This window comes from Alligator sinensis, unplaced genomic scaffold (genome assembly GCF_000455745.1).
Source record: "Alligator sinensis unplaced genomic scaffold, ASM45574v1 scaffold1469_1, whole genome shotgun sequence".
NCBI lineage: Eukaryota > Metazoa > Chordata > Crocodylia > Alligatoridae > Alligator > Alligator sinensis.
In genome coordinates this window covers 293342-309126 of record NW_005842795.1, presented here as the reverse complement: position 1 = coordinate 309126, position 15785 = coordinate 293342, and the positions used below count along the sequence as shown (strand labels likewise).

Genomic DNA, 15785 nt, shown 5'->3' with positions numbered 1-15785 from the left:
TCCTGCTGTACAAATCCGTTCAGAAACAGGGACATCCTTTTCAAGGAGAAAAGGAAACTGTGAAGGAAATGGGTGGGTTGCTGAGCTGGTTTTGGTAGTGGGAGGAATCTTGGAGCAGTTGATGAGGGGCAGAACCAAACACTATGTTTATCCAGAGTGTGATTCACTTACCAATGCACCTGGCTTTTAAAAATATTGTCATTAGTTTATGTAATGGAAATAAGTGAAAGCCTAGCTGTAGGTCAGGACCTTTTTGTGCTAGGCTCTGTACATGCACAAGTTAAAGATGGACCCTGCCCCAGAGAGCTCTTTATCTTTGTATATGACAAGAGATAGCTGTGGATACAATAAATAATGGAGGTATGCAAGGTAGTGAGATGATTATGATTAGCATAATGAGCCACAGCTACAGTACATCAGCTGCCCATCCATTGTCAAGTGTTACTTAAGTATCACCACAGAAATTAGAGAGAGGCATATAAAGGAAGGGAGTGTAGTAGCTCTTGTAAATTTGAATTCTTCCCGTGAATAAAGAATGTGAATAAAATCCTAATATTGCCGTCAAGATGTATATTGCTGTACACCAAGATGAATGTTGCTGTACACCATGTAAGACCCAGGGGTATAACTTTTAATACATGCTGGGCAGTTATAGTATATGCAGTAGGTTTAATCTTTCACTGATAAATAGAAGCCATTGGTTCTCTTGTGTTGAGTAAGGATTAAGTGTTAGAAGATGTCATGATTTTTTTTCAACACAAATATATGTTATATATTCTACAACATAGATATATAAAACTGAACTATAAGTAGGAAGCATCCTGTCATTCATAGAGAGAAAGCATAATATAAGATGTACTAAGAATTGGCTTCATTATCCTTCCACCTCCCTAACTTTTCATTTTTTACGTCTTTATTATGGCATGAATTTTAATTAAGATACAGGAAAATGATTTTATGTGTGGGGGAAATCTGAACTGAAAAAACAGGCATATATTCTTTTAAAATGAAGATTCACGAATGGCATGGCACTGATGAGAAACTGATCTTTTGCTCCGTTTTTCTCTTCCTTCTGAAGAATCTGACAAACTAGCATAGATGTGATTACAATAATTTCCCTAGTAGCAAACAGATTGAGTAGAAATGATCAGATTAAGAAAGGTGTGGACAACAATATGAATTTTGGGCAGAAAACAGCTTTAAAGGCCATTTCACCAGTACAGGAGCAGAAGCTGCTCTTTTGCTGCTCCTTTAGTAAGTGGCTTAATTTGGGACTAGATGCCAGAACTCTGACTCCCTGTGGACAGCAAGTATGTCATAGAGGTTACTATTGCTAGTGTGGCCTTCTTGAATGGGCATTAATCATTATTTATCTGAAAATGACATGTTTCATTTTTGTGGAAACAAATGGTAACAAGCTGGGTCAAGGAAATGCCATGTGCTCAGGGTATACAGACGATCACCGAGTACAGGTTGATATCAATGAATAAAAAAAGATGTAAATAGTTTATAAAAGCAATTTACTAGCAGCCCAGGCAAGGAATCTACTCAGCCTTCTACCAAAGTGGGAGAGAGATTTGTCTCTGATTAGCAGGATCTAATATAATCTGACACAAAGACAAAAACATTTCACTCTTTGCCAGACTTTGGGGCTCATTTGAGTTCTTTTAACTATAAGCTGACTTACCCTTTAATTCTGAGTTAAAACCAAGCAGGTCACTCAAGACTCCTCTCTGTATCTGTGCTTCTATGCTCTCCCTGAGTAAAAAATGTTGTAAACTGTTTTATTTCTTGCAAAATGAGGGATTCAAAAGCTGGAACCTTTTTGCAACATGAAAGCTGTACTGCCTGTGGTTCTTTGCACACTCTGGTGATTTTTGTGCTCTCATTTTAAAAGAATTAAGCCAATTGTATTTTAATGAACTCTTACTTGAGCTTTGGGTTTTTTTTTAATTTACTAATAATTATGCTTTCTGTTTATTGCCAACTAATATGGTGTTTTCTTTTTCCTTGATTTAAATTGGTTCTAACTTTCCTTTTTTACTCTGTCCTTTCCTCCTTTAAATAGTTTTTCTTACCTATTGCTGCAAGAATGTCTGAGGAGTCTTACTTTGAATCTAAAACAGAGGAGTCAAACAGTGCAGAGATGTCATGTCAGATCACAGCAACAAGTAACGGGGAGGTTGCTGGCATGAACCAAAGTCTGAAGGCCTTGATGATGACGGGCTTTGGGGATATCTTCTCTGTGAACCAAGCAGGATCTGTCCTGCATTCTGGAATGCAGATAAACATGCAAGCCAAAAAGAATTCTTCTAAAAGCACCTCTATGAGAAGGGGGAAGAAAATCAACATGGCTGTGGGTTTCAGTGAATTCGACTGGTCAGATGATGGTGATCATGACGACGATGATGATTATTTTGATGATTCAGATGATAGTAGTGAGTGAAATCAGAAACCTAATTGAATCTAAAATTTGTTTCTAGCAAAGCAAAACAATCATGTTTTAGAAAAGCTATCCTGTCATTTTGGTCCGTTTAAATCCTGTAAAAGAAACAAAGGCAATAGCACTCTGTTTTCTAGGCCAGTCATATTTGTATGTAAAAATACATGTTATTTTTGTGTTTGCCTGTTTCTGCTTTGCTGAAATTTGGAACTAAACTTTCAAAACAAGTTGAGATATAGTGTTTTTACCCAACTTTTATAGTGTTAGCTGCAATCCTGGGTGCCTGATTACAGAAACTATGGCTCAATATATTTAAGATTAAAAAACACTGGGGGAAACTTTTAATACCTATCATTTTTAAAAAGACATTCATTACTTTTCTTTGTGTTGCTATAGTTTTACTCACCAATTTTATTGTTGAACATATTAATATATTTGTACTTCCACACAGGTTTTACCTATAAAATCCATTCTTTCTCATTCATGCACCTTTTCCTGTATTTGTGATTTCTCAGTCATTCTCAAGGCTGTATTCTGTGATATAATAAATATATTGCTACGGTGGCAAAGCTTGATTGAGAGAAATAAAGTTGTAATTTAAACACACACTGTAAGAACAGTAACTGTATCCAGAAAATCACTGGTAATAGATCATTTGTAACAGTGTTTTTTGGGATTTTTTTTAAGTATGAAATTCACTCTTTAGCGCAGTCGATTACAATCAGATCTCAGCATCTAAGAGCAGATATTATAATCTACATGCGCATTTTTTGTTATACTGGAGGCCTCATTAACTTTGTTGGCCTTGCTCTGGATGTATTGCATTGTAGCTAAGCAAAATTTGGTCTCAGGTTACTTACAGCAATTTTTTACTATACTGTATCTGTTAGACCACTTATCATTGTCTTTCATACAAAAGGAGAGAGAGAGTGAGCAAGAGAGACTTTAAAAGGGACGCTGTAAACTTGTTTCGGCTCTCCTTCTGTGGGTTGAGTTAAAGTTTGGAGGATGATATAAGGAATGTTTGCTAGATTTCCAATATCTGTCTTTCTGCAGTAAAATAATTTTTAACTTATTGTCGCTGTTATGCATCATTCTAAAATTCAGAATGTAAGTATCTGTTGCAGTAAATAAACTTGACACTCACTGTATTCAGAGCAGTATTTATATTTTCCTGATGACCTCTTTACTGGTAATGCAGAAAGAGAGAGGGAAACCAAGGCAGTTGCACACAGGTGCAGGAGAAAGTGACACTTTAAAATGGTTGCCCAAAGAAGGGGAAAATGATTACTGTTTAGCTTAGATGTAGTACAGTGAATAGTCAAAAATTCGATTTACAATGTTATTAGTATCTCTGTTATGAAAACTAGTTTGAAAGGCTATTTTTAATTATAGAGCCGATTATTCCATCCTCAGACTAATATAATGACAGTTACTTTTATCTAAATATCTTAGTTAGAAATTAATACATAGATGACAGCAGATTTGAAAGGAGATCTCTTAATTGTATGGAACATTGTGTGCTGTGTTTGGAAATACAAGAAAAAACTCTTGGGGAATTAAAAAAAAAAAAAGCCTTATAGAGTGACAGGACTAATTTTTGAGTTGTGGGAGGTAACTAGCTTCAGGCTTTGAGGTCCAGTACCATTCTGATAACCTGTGAAGCACTGAGGGCATTGAATTGCCCTTGAATTCAGTTATAGCTTAAGGTGCACAGCACCTCACAGAACTAGGCCTTCAAAATGTGTAAAATCTGTAGAATCTGACCCTGATTCTGCCCTCTTCCTAGCTGATGCAAATGCATTGGGTTGATATCAATCCTCTGGTATCCAGGGCATTTTTTCATACTGGCAAGAACTTATAATTTAAATGTTGAACGGTACACTCATTTTTTATTGGAAAAATTTACTGTGTCTAGTTGAAGTGAAGTTTGCTCCTACACTGTCAGTGATAGAAACTTAGACATTTAGAAACTTCCCAGAAAGTGACTTAGCAGGATGGGAGGGGCTGATAACCAAAAAGGACAGAATTTCAAAGAAATACTAGAAAACGGACTACTTCTAATACAGATGTATATGCTTTTGTCCGTCCACACATGCAAATGGCTACTGCAGCAATATTATTTTTGTAATATCCACATATGCACACAGGAAAAATAGAAAGATTTGTGAACTATGTGGTTTACAATTGCACAGATCTAACTGAAATCAAAATTTGTCCCAGTGTACTGAGCAATTAAATGCAGAAATATCTCTTCTAAATACTGATATTTCTCATTTTCTTTGCATCTGGTAATCCAAAGCAGGTTATATACCCTAATACATATAGATATTAATGAGACTTGAAGATCCACTCTTTGGTTTAGTTTTAGCCTAATAAAATTTTTCTTCCATTAATATGTTATGCAGGTATTATTTTTCTTTAATAAAACAAGCAAAATCAACTCTGTCCTCTAATTATAGGATCATAGGAAAATAGGGCTGGAAGGGACCTTATGAGGTCATTGAGTCCAACGCCCTGCTCAAGGTAGAAAATATTCTCATACCTCTCCCATTAAAGTGGATCTGAGTTGCTTGAGTATAATAAATTTTAGATGATATACAGAGATCAGAGCTAGTTAAAAAATTTAAAATTTGGATTTTTTTTAATGAAACAGGGATAAAATTTGGCTAATTGCTTCCATTTGAAAGCAGGTAATGTATCAGAATTGTAGTGAAATAAAGACCCACTAAGGTAAAGTCTGTTATTGGCCTTTCCTGTTTATGGTCTTTTTATTTAGAATCACTGTGCTTAACAAGTCAATTTTTTATTCTTCTCCAATGACTGTTCAGTTCAACTAAAAACTGAGATTGGATTATCAAGCTGTGCTTTGTCTTCATCTAACAGCCTTGCTAGATAACAGATTCTAAAAACAGTATTTGGTTGCCAGTTCTGTTGATATGGAGGCAGATCTGAATCCAGTTAGATCTTCTGTAGTTATTTTTTGCTCTACAGTGAGCATTTTTTTTTCCCCTCTATCGAGATGTCTAACCATCATAGTGTCTGGATGCTAGTAACAGTCAGTAGTTCTATATACTGACATGTTTTCAGAACAATAACCAAAATTTTAATAAGGAATCTTCTGAGAGCCTTGTGAGGTAGGTAAAATAAATTGTTGTTACCCTACTTGAAGACAGGGAAACTGGTACATAGAAGGGCCAAATTGAAATGACTTAGTTCTTAGACATTATACGTAAACTAACACTGAAACAGGCAGATTGCCTGAATAAGGAACTCGGAGTTTAGTTCTTTGACTTGCCCAAATTTATGGAGTGAGCTAGGGCTGGAACCTAGTATTTCCTGACTCATAACACCATTCTCATGTCTTCAGAAGTAGAAAAGGTTCAGGAAATAGGTTGAACTTGACTGTTTGAATCTAATCACTTTCATAACTTAACACTGCAAATGTTTTAGAATTGAAACTGCTTTGAGGTATAATGCTTATTAGATGCTGAGGACTTCATTTTAATCCATTTTATGTAATTTGTGGGGTGTTTGGGATATGCTTAATCAGTAGGCCAGATTTGTTTACTGCAACTGAAGTACTTGGAGTTAGTCTCCCTAGAGGCAGAGTTTTTCTGAGATATGAACTGTGACATAGCTCCTTGGCACATGGTTGTGTTCTTGAGTTTTTTGTCCTTCATTTATCATTTGAAGTTTTTGTTAGATACTGATTTTGTTTCATTGTAGCTCTTAAAACAATTATTCTCAAATAAATACTGAAACATTAATGATTTATATAGTAAGCAGCAGCAGTAGATTTACACCATGCATGTCATGCAAATGAATAGCAAAGTTACTGTACTTTTTTAGTACTGTAGTTCCTTCCTTTCTGTAATCAGGCAGCTTTTACAGGTTTTTAGCTAGACCTTTAACTTGGCAGAGGTTTAACTACTATTCAGGATAGAATCTGTTTTCTTATTCCAAATTTCATGTAGCAAATCAAGATCATAGGACATGTGATAATTTTTATAGTCTTTTGAATCTACCAGCAGAAATTTGGAGATAGATGCATTTTCTTTTTTCCCCAGATTTCAACTAAGTGTATACTATGAAGTTACATAGAGCTTTCTGATGTATGAAAATTAATTTCAGAACTGTAGTACCAGCAACATACCTTAATTAAACCTTTTGTATTGCGTGCAAAATATTTTAATGCCTTTTAAAGTCTGATGTAGTTCACTGCATTTTTTGCTTTTGCACAACTGAAAATGTTTTGTACTAAGTAATAGGAAATTATGCTATTTATATACCAAGTGTGACAGACGAAACATGAATAGAAATTATTTTCACAGAATTAGGAAATGTCATCCTCCCTTCTGAAAAATAACGCTGAGCAAAGCCTGTGTCCAAGCACTTATGGCATAAACTGAATATATAATGTGTATGGAACATGCAGTTTTACAACCTTGTGTGAAAAGGTCTTTTAGAGTCACTTATTTTCTTTACTGCACTTGACATATGATGTCCTCTTTAGTCACAATATGAATTTGAGTTTCCAGATTAAAAAAAAAAAGAATATGCAATGTTCTCTGTTTTCAATTGGTGTCAGAAATTTTATTTTGATGTGAACTTTTTCTTCTGCTTCTTTTTGTTCCAAACTTCCATTTTGCAATAAACATTTTGACAGTAATTTTTTATGCATCCACATTCCTGTGTAAAATACCAGCGTCCTTTTTGCAGTCTGCCTAATGTGCAAATGATGAACCAAAGTATGGAGTCCTTTATTCTGATTTTCTCCTTGCTTCTTTTTTAAAAAGATTTAACATTACGTTACTTTATTTTTCTTCTCATAAAAATGGAAATCCTGTGGAAAGTTACTTTGCCTAGCCAAGAATGCAATTTTGAGCTTGTGCAGTAGACAGTTCAATAATATAAATATTCTATCAAGCTTATTAGGCAAACACAGACACCAACATATTTGGAATTCAAGTGTGATAATTATATTGATTATTGCAAGCAATGTGGCCCCCTTTTCACATTGGACATCATGGTTTGCCAGATGCTGCCCCACCTATTCCCCAGGTGTGTGTTGCTTCCCTATATCAGTTTCCTGTCCTACATATAACTGACACAAGAAAGTTTTCCTGTATTTTTCTGACTTATAATAGGTAGGTTGTGAAGACTGGCTCAGCAGTGAAGTGTCCCTCTCGCAGTCAAATCTGTCTACCCCATCTGCTGTTTAGCTCAGACATCAATGGCTCTGTCCATCTAAGGAGGCCATTTTTGTCCGAGTAAATTCTAGCAGGAAAGGTAGCAGAGCACGTATGAGGACATGCCAGTTGACCCAGCTGGTTTGGTCAATGGGGTGTGCTCAGCAAGGTATTTCCTCTGAAAGCAGTTGTGCAGAGCCACTGGAGACCTGACTTTCCTTTCTGTATCGTGCAGTACATCTAAGGTTAAGGAACAGCAGGAACTCTAACTGAGGACGTAGGCCACAAGTGGAGGCCAGTCATGATTCTTTCAGCAAGAGTCTTGTTCAGGAAGGCTTTTCACATGTCTGGGTGGAAGAAGTTGCTTTGGAAAGATGACAGGCATCTTGGCCAGTCTCCCCAGAGTTGGCCACCCATGGAAAGAAGTAGCATGATAGGTAAAGAATAATTTGCACATGTGGGCAGCATTCTACTGTCATGCACAGGCATATGTGGAGGATGTCTGGGGAGAAGAGTGTGCAGTTCTTAAGAGACTGGATAATTTGGGTTAAAAAGGCCTACAAAGCTTAGCTCACAATGGAAAGAGAATGCGAAAGCCAAGGACTACTGGGCAATCCTATTGGTTAAATCTGAGTTAATATAGTATTTAAATAATTAGATAAACTTGTAGCCAACTAATAATGATCAAAGTTTGGGAGGAATTGATATTTCAAATACACATAAAATAACTTTATCCATTAACAGGATACCAGTGAGTTGATGAGAAAGTTTAAGAGCCCATACTCTTGCTGGTTAGAAAACATCACTATCTTAGTGAAATCTTCTACTGTTTCATTTTTTAAACAATCCAGTCCTTCATTAACATATTCCCTCTCGTGCATCACTCATGATCCCCTCATACTTCCATAGCCCAAACCATGGGATTTTGCATATAACATAGGATGCTGTGCATGAACTATAGCACTTGGCTAAATTGTGGACTACTTCCTTCAAACATTGTGCCATCCTTAGTTCCTCAGAGGTATGACCACGAAGGCCTAGGCACAAACTAAAATATAAGAAGGGAGCAAACAGCCTTATCCATTTAATTAATAAGGAAGATTACCTGCAGTGGCCCAGTTCCCAGTCAGGTATGCTGTCTTCAGAACACCACTGAAACCTGCTCTCACAGATGATGCTCTGGAAGATCAAGACACTCCTTTCAGTACTGAAGTTAAATTGTAGCAAAAATCCACAGTAGCACCAGACTCTTTCTAATAGTCAACAAAAGGGGAGAGTGGCTCATAGTGAGTCCTGCCATGGAGGAACTGGGTGGTTGATATTCTAAGGTTAATTAGTTTTTCGCTTGGGAATGTTCTGAATAATTTTGGCTCCTGAAGGGGAAGGCATTAATCTGTCACTACCATTACATCACTGAAGCCAATCTGTGTCAAACTAATAGATTTAATCTGGGAATATGATGTATATTAGACTCTGGGAACAACTTTACCCAATACATGATATAATGACCAAAGTCCTCCTTATGCCAGAAGACATATTGTCTTCGCAGAATAAAAAGTACCACATAAAATCAGCCACCAAAATAAAGTCAGGGAGGGTAAATAATCAGACAAGAACAATATTACTCTTTTCAATTCATGTCTCTCACAGTTGCTGCCTTCCTTTGATATATGCGCATGGACTGAAGAAGATGTGGTAAGCATTTTTTTATTAATTCAATCAACCTTGTATTGATGTAGCTATAAAGTAAAAATGTTGCAAATCATTGTAAATGGCATCTAAATTGCAGTGACTTGACAACTCTGATAAGATTATAGCGCTGCATATGTATAAAATTCCTGTTCCAAAGAGGTTTCAAAACAACTTGGGCCTGACAGATTAAGGATTTCATCAGCCTTGGTTAAATGGTCACATGTTGAAATGTTTGCAGAAACATTTAGCTTGAGAGGTTATCACCTTTGAATTTATGTTGACATAGGCATGAACCAGGCAATACTGTAGTGCCCTACTAATGCATATTTAACCAGTGCCAAGAGAGGGGGATTTCAAATATTGCAGCCTCTTTGCTCATGCCATCAGGGAATTTGCTTTAAAGTAAGATTCTGAAAGGGTATGGAAAACCATTTTCATATACACTAAAATATGAAATGTGATTGTTTTTAGCTACTGTGCCTAATTCATATCCTACTTCGAACATTTGTTTAATTTAAATGACAAGCAGGAAAGTTCAGATATTTCCGTCTAACGTCTTTATTTCACAGTATTCTTAATGTGCTTTTCATCACTCACTTGAAACACATTGCATAATATGGTAATTTAAGTCAAAGGTAGTCAACCTCTGTGGCATGAGTAGCCTCTGCATGTGGTACATGATACATCAGGGAGGAGACAGATAGCACATCAGCAGAGAGGGCAAGAAGCACAAAGTAGAGCATCAGATTGGGATAGGAGTGGCAGTCTTATAGGTGCAGGGCTAATTTGTGGCAAGGTTGGCCCTCGCTGATTTAAGTAAAGTTAACATAGAACTAACTGAAAAGCCAACACAATTATAGTAATAGTCTTACCTGCTCATCATCATCTTCCATTACATGAGAGGTTGCTAAAACTTACATTAGGGTAACATCAATTTCTGAATGAATGTAAAAATGGAGAAAATGCCTGAAAAATACAAGGCAGACCAGGTTCTTTGGGTAGCTGTGATATCTTTTACTAGCCCAACTAAATAGTTGGAAAAAATTGTTCTTTGCAAGATTTCAGGCACAAACACCCTTCTTCAGGCATAAGGAGAGTCTGTTGACACCAACAGACCCTCCTTATGCCTGAATAAGGTGGCTTGTGTCTGAAAACTTACAAGGAACAATTTTTCCAACTATTTAGTTGGTTTAATAAAAGGTATCACATCTACCCAAATAACTTTGTCTGTCTATATCCTTAGATGGCTACAACCAACAACCCTGAAAAATACGAGAACATTTAAGTAAGAAAAATAATAACCCAGCAACTTGCCCCAGGACGTTAATATGAAAAAGAAGTTTGCTTTCCTTGTTCCACAGCTGAAAAGACCTGTACATTTTGTGTTAAAATTAAATTATGCAGATTAAATTTTGAAGTGTTTTGAATTGCTACAAAAAACAAAATTTTAATTATGTAACCTTCCAAACTGTTTCCTTTTTTTCCACAGTATTTTTGGGTTCACCAGCTTGTTAGAAAAGGTAAAAATCTATTCATACATATCTAAAATACTGCACTCATATTTGGCTCAAACAATCAATTTTGTTCCTGCTAAAGAGCAGTATGCATTTCTGAATTACCTTTCATATCATCAGGTGATACTTCTGGTGACATGAGCATTTATGCCAACTTTTTTAAGGAACATCATATTACTGGGAAACGATTGCTCCTTCTAGAAGAAGATGATTTAAAGGATATGGGAATTGTTTCCAAAGGACACATCATTCATTTAAAGGTATCTTAATGGCATGTCTTGATTACTGCAATTGTATGTAGTGTAAAAGTTGACAGGAATTATCACTTTTTTCCAGTAAAAAAACAAAACAAAAAAACCCCTAAAACTATTTGATTTCAAGAACTCACAGAATTTATCCCCAATAAACAAACCTGAATATTTTTTAACATGACAAAAATTTCTATCATCTTTTTTTTCATTCTGTCTTTAAAAAGAGAAAGACATCATGATCCTCTTCTTCATGACATGGTTTTGTATAGAGCATGAATTGGACTAATAGATCCCAACTGAAACCTTTGTAAATATTATGACATCGTGTCCGCACAACATTTCGAGTTTGATCAAAGTATTTTGAACAAGTACCAAAAGTTGGTTGAACTGAAATCTCTTGACTTCTTCCTGAGCTTTAGTTATTATCCATACAAATCTCTGCCTGCCCCCCTTAAGCAATTTTAAAGTTAGGGCACAAAGGGATGAATGCGCAAGCCAGTGTAATTTATGTTTTCTTGTACATAATGTAAATTACAGCAGGATCAGGAAAGCACAGACATGAAGCTATCCCAGAGTGACTACAAACAGTAGTATGTTGTTTCTGTGTCTCTCTGCGATGGACATGGAAATACAAAATGGTGAAGGTTATACCACTAGAGTTTTATCCTTAATTCTGCTCCAAATTGGTTGAAATTACCCTGATTTAGGGATTTGCATCATCTTTCTGCTACCTTTTTGCACCAGTGTAATGCCAATTACACTGAGGTAAATGTTCCATCTGTCTATGCCTCTAAATGATTGACAGAGTAGGGCTGCTTTGCTGTTTGAGCTTTATTTCATCTACAAAAGATTACGCTGTTCTAATTGTTTAATAGTTATGCTGAATCCAGCAAAATCGTGGGCTGGAAAGTATTAGTTGTGGAGCAGTGGTATTAATAATACTTATTGTCACAGAAGAGGGTGTAGATACCTGTGGTTCTACTCTGAAAAATGGCTCTTTAAAAATGGCATTGTGGGGTTCCATTGTGTTTCAATGATTTCGTATCAAGTGTGCTCAATTTACTAGAAAAAGGACACTTTTTTTCCTAACTGCCAACCCTGTAAATTTAACCTGAGCTCCAAGAGTCAAGCTGGGTTATTTTCTGTCTTGCGCATCACCACAACAAAAAGGGTTCCACAGTCCTATTGTTTCCATTTCGTACCATTAATGGCATGTGCAACCCCCATTGCCTTCAGTGAAACTTATTGAAACTTAGTAAATAAATTGCTGATGCACAAAATGAAAAAGACAGTGCAGCTCACTGATGGTTACCTGAGTTCCCTGACCTGAGTGAGCATGAGTGAAAACAGGAAAAGAGCTTTTTTGGGAATTAAATTAAGTAGATCTGATTCTGAATACTCACAGCAGATAGATCTGCCAAGTAGTATTGGGAAGTTTCACAGCCATTTATTGAAAGAGATCTATATTTTAAGGTGTTCTGCAAAGAATTTTATACATCACAATTAACTTATGCATGCACACACTACACTGCATGTTCAGACCTATGTCGATACTATTAGGTCGTAAATAACTCTCATCTGATTTTGCTTGTTTTTTACAGACTGCTATTGAGAAGTTAACTCACGATTACCTAAACATGTTTCACTTTCCACCGTTAACTAAGGCAAGCCTTTCTTTATTTAAAATGTGGTTCCTGTCTTGACACAAATATTTACTCCTTCCTGTGATGAAGTGGTGCTAGCAGGAGTTATTATTACTGCAGAGCACACACCCATGTGTGCCACTGTCTGTAACAGAGTCTTACAATCAGACTAGCAATATATATATTTGCATCAGAACAAAGTGCCAAGTTTTCTTACATATAACATGCACCTTTTCCCCAAAAATGAGCCCCTCATAATAAGGGTGCACGCATTAAGCTGGGAAGCTGAGTTTCTGCCTGGGATACAAGCACTCTGCTTTGATTCCTGCTTCACAGTGGCTATTTAAGGCAGCTGAGGGAGGGAGTTGACCTAATGGCTCATTGTTCTTAACTTCAGAGGTGTTAACGATCAACTCTAGTTTTTGATGAGCTTGATTCGTGGAACATCAAAATAAACTTTCTTGGAGCAATACTGCTGTTTGCTAGCAGTTCCTGGTCTGTCTTCTTGCTTCAGAGCCCTGGAGATTCTTTAGGTCTTTTCAGAATCATAAATCCACTCATGGGAAGCAGTCTTCAGCAGTAGTTAGGGTTTTTGCTTTTAGTTAAGCAGGAAATGGAGTGAGTCAGCTGAAGGTTAGGTTCTGTCCCTGCTCTCTGGAACTAACTCTGGGGGAGGGCAAAATTTTCATTCTGCGTTTCAAAAACAGCATATGTGTTATGTTCTGCAGTGTGGTATATGTGAGAAAACATGGTAAAATGACAAGACTCTTGATGAATTTCAAAAAAATTATGATGGAAAAGATGTTTATTTACTACAGGTGGTAACATTGGGATAATATGAGAGGGCTGGATAGTGCCTCTTGTGTGTCAATGGGTATACTTGTATAAGTAACTAATTACTTTTAAGCAAAAGGCAGCCCTGATCCAGCCCATAATGTACCCATCCTTCCTGATTCTATTATAGTAAATAAGGAAATACTATATTTGGTGCCCCCATACTTTTGTTCTGTTATAAGCCACCTGAAAACAGTTTATGAAATAGTTGCTTTACATGGTGTGTTAGGCACTCAATACTTCCCAGGAATTGGCCCTGACAGAAGCTACTACTGTAGATAATGTCACAAAATCTAAGGTGTGAGATTTGGTACATGTTTTAATGGGTTGCGTTACTAAGAGCAGAAGTGTATTTTACTGTACACACCCAAGTGTCAGTTTTCCGGCCATGTAAATGACACTTTTGGCACTTATACACCAGTTGTGATTCTATTACCTATGCAGGGTGGACACAAGTGTCTACGTGGTTATTGATGATGTTCAGTAAGCTACATATTGGCCAGGCAAGTATGTGCTCCTTCTGAAACTGAGCCATTGCACCTTGCTTCTAATAGGTATTAGATAGGGATGGAGAGCAGTAGGGAAGGGTCTGCCCTAGTGAGAGCAGGAGTCTATGCTAACACACAGGGCCTACTCTCAGAATAGCATCGTTCTCTCTGCCTTGGCTACTCTCAGAATTGCCACATACTCTCTACCTTGTTCTCTTTCCCCACACTGTCCAAGTGATTGAATCACAAACTGTGCATCAGTGCCAAAAATGACACGTGTAGAGCTGAAATGCTGCCCTTCAGTGAAGTAGAATAAAGTGAAATAGAATTTGGCCCTGTGAGAGGATATTCCCATTAACAGATTTATGACATAGAAAGGTTAGACTCTTAACTCTCAAACTTAGCTCTGCTTCTGTCTGAGAATGATTCAAGGTAGAAACTTCTTCTTACATTGCACTTCTGTGATAGGATTCTGCAAGTGGAAGTGAAGAAAACGTGGAGAAAACAGTGAACCTTGAACTTGTTTTTGGCTATCACTTGAAACCAGGAAATGGTCCACAGGTAAATGAATGTTGTGACTTAATTTTATTTCTTGATTTTGGGGTGGTTGTTTTATTTGTTGTCCAAAGGGTCCAGTATCCATTACAATATTTTACTTTAGCAATGTGAATCCAGGTGCTCAGGAGATTACTGAACAAATTTCAAGTTAGCAGACAAATGTTGAATAAACATTGACAAACTTGGTTGAAGAAAACGATACAAGAAAAATAGCAGTATAGAAAGCTTTGCATAAAATGAAGTGATTTCCTCATAAACATTTTCTCTACTCTCACTTTTGTAAGGTTTATAATAGTGATGATGAAAAATAAGTGAGTTTTTTGAAAAAGAAATATACTGCGTTCCAAATGAAAGCAGATAGTGTTTTGCAGCTAGATGAAGTTTTGAAAATAAATGGCCCGCTAGTTTCTTGGCCAGTGAAGATGGAACATATCACAATGGTGACTATATTATCATATTTACCTGAATCCAAGAAAACTTTGAATGTAAGATGACCCCCCAATAATTAAATTCTATACAAAGAAAATTTATAACTTTGCTATAATTTTCCATATAGAGAGTCTTATTATTGGAATTGTTCAGGAAAGCAGTAGCAGGGGGGCAGGCAGGGTAGGGAAAAAGAGGCAGGGGCCCCCTGCATATTGTCTCTACCTGCACCTTGCCCCTTGCTGTCTGTCCCTCCCTGCCATTTGTCCCATCCCGTGGTCCCTGCACCCCCCACACCACTTGCTCCTCCTGCCTGCTTCCTGCCCCTTGCCCTGCCTTTTACTCTCAGTCAGCTTCGGCCCAGGGCACAGAATACGTGGTGGCTCTGGCCCCCACCCAGTCAAGCAGTAATGACAGCAATAGCATCCCCAGCCCTGGCCCCCAGACTGGGTCAGAGCAGGAGCCAGAGTCAGGGCTGGAGCTGCCACTATTGCCACTGTTGCTGCCTGGCCAGTTCAAGCCACCATGTGCTCTGTGCCTTGATCCAAAGCGGAGCCAAAGCTGGAGCTGGAGATGTGAATGAATTTAAACAGTGGGGAGGGAGGCAAGGATGTATTGTACTTGAATATAAGATGAGAAGCTTTTTTCCCATATGTTGAATGGGGGGGGAACCGTGTCATTAAAGTAAATACACAAGGAGTGGAGAATGTCAGTCCCAGACAACAAACCATGATGGGAATTGTA

General features: G+C 37.2%; 1 protein-coding gene across 5 annotated transcripts in view; it reads left to right on the top strand.

Annotated features, from left to right (window-relative positions):
• MAP3K20 (mitogen-activated protein kinase kinase kinase 20) overlaps positions 1-15785 on the top strand; it is a 125672-nt gene that overhangs the window by 82663 nt on the left and 27224 nt on the right. For 4 of the 5 annotated variants that reach the window (XM_006035073.3, XM_025191230.1, XM_025191229.1 and 1 more), the window contains exon 12: positions 2069-7115. In XM_006035073.3, the coding sequence (XP_006035135.1) occupies positions 2069-2446 (378 nt within the window). In that variant the 3' untranslated portion in view covers positions 2447-7115. Of the gene's footprint in view, positions 1-2068; positions 7116-9285; positions 9331-10816; positions 10848-10961; positions 11102-12693; positions 12757-14525; positions 14619-15785 lie in introns of those variants that run through there. The other variant, XM_006035072.2, reaches the window with a different exon arrangement.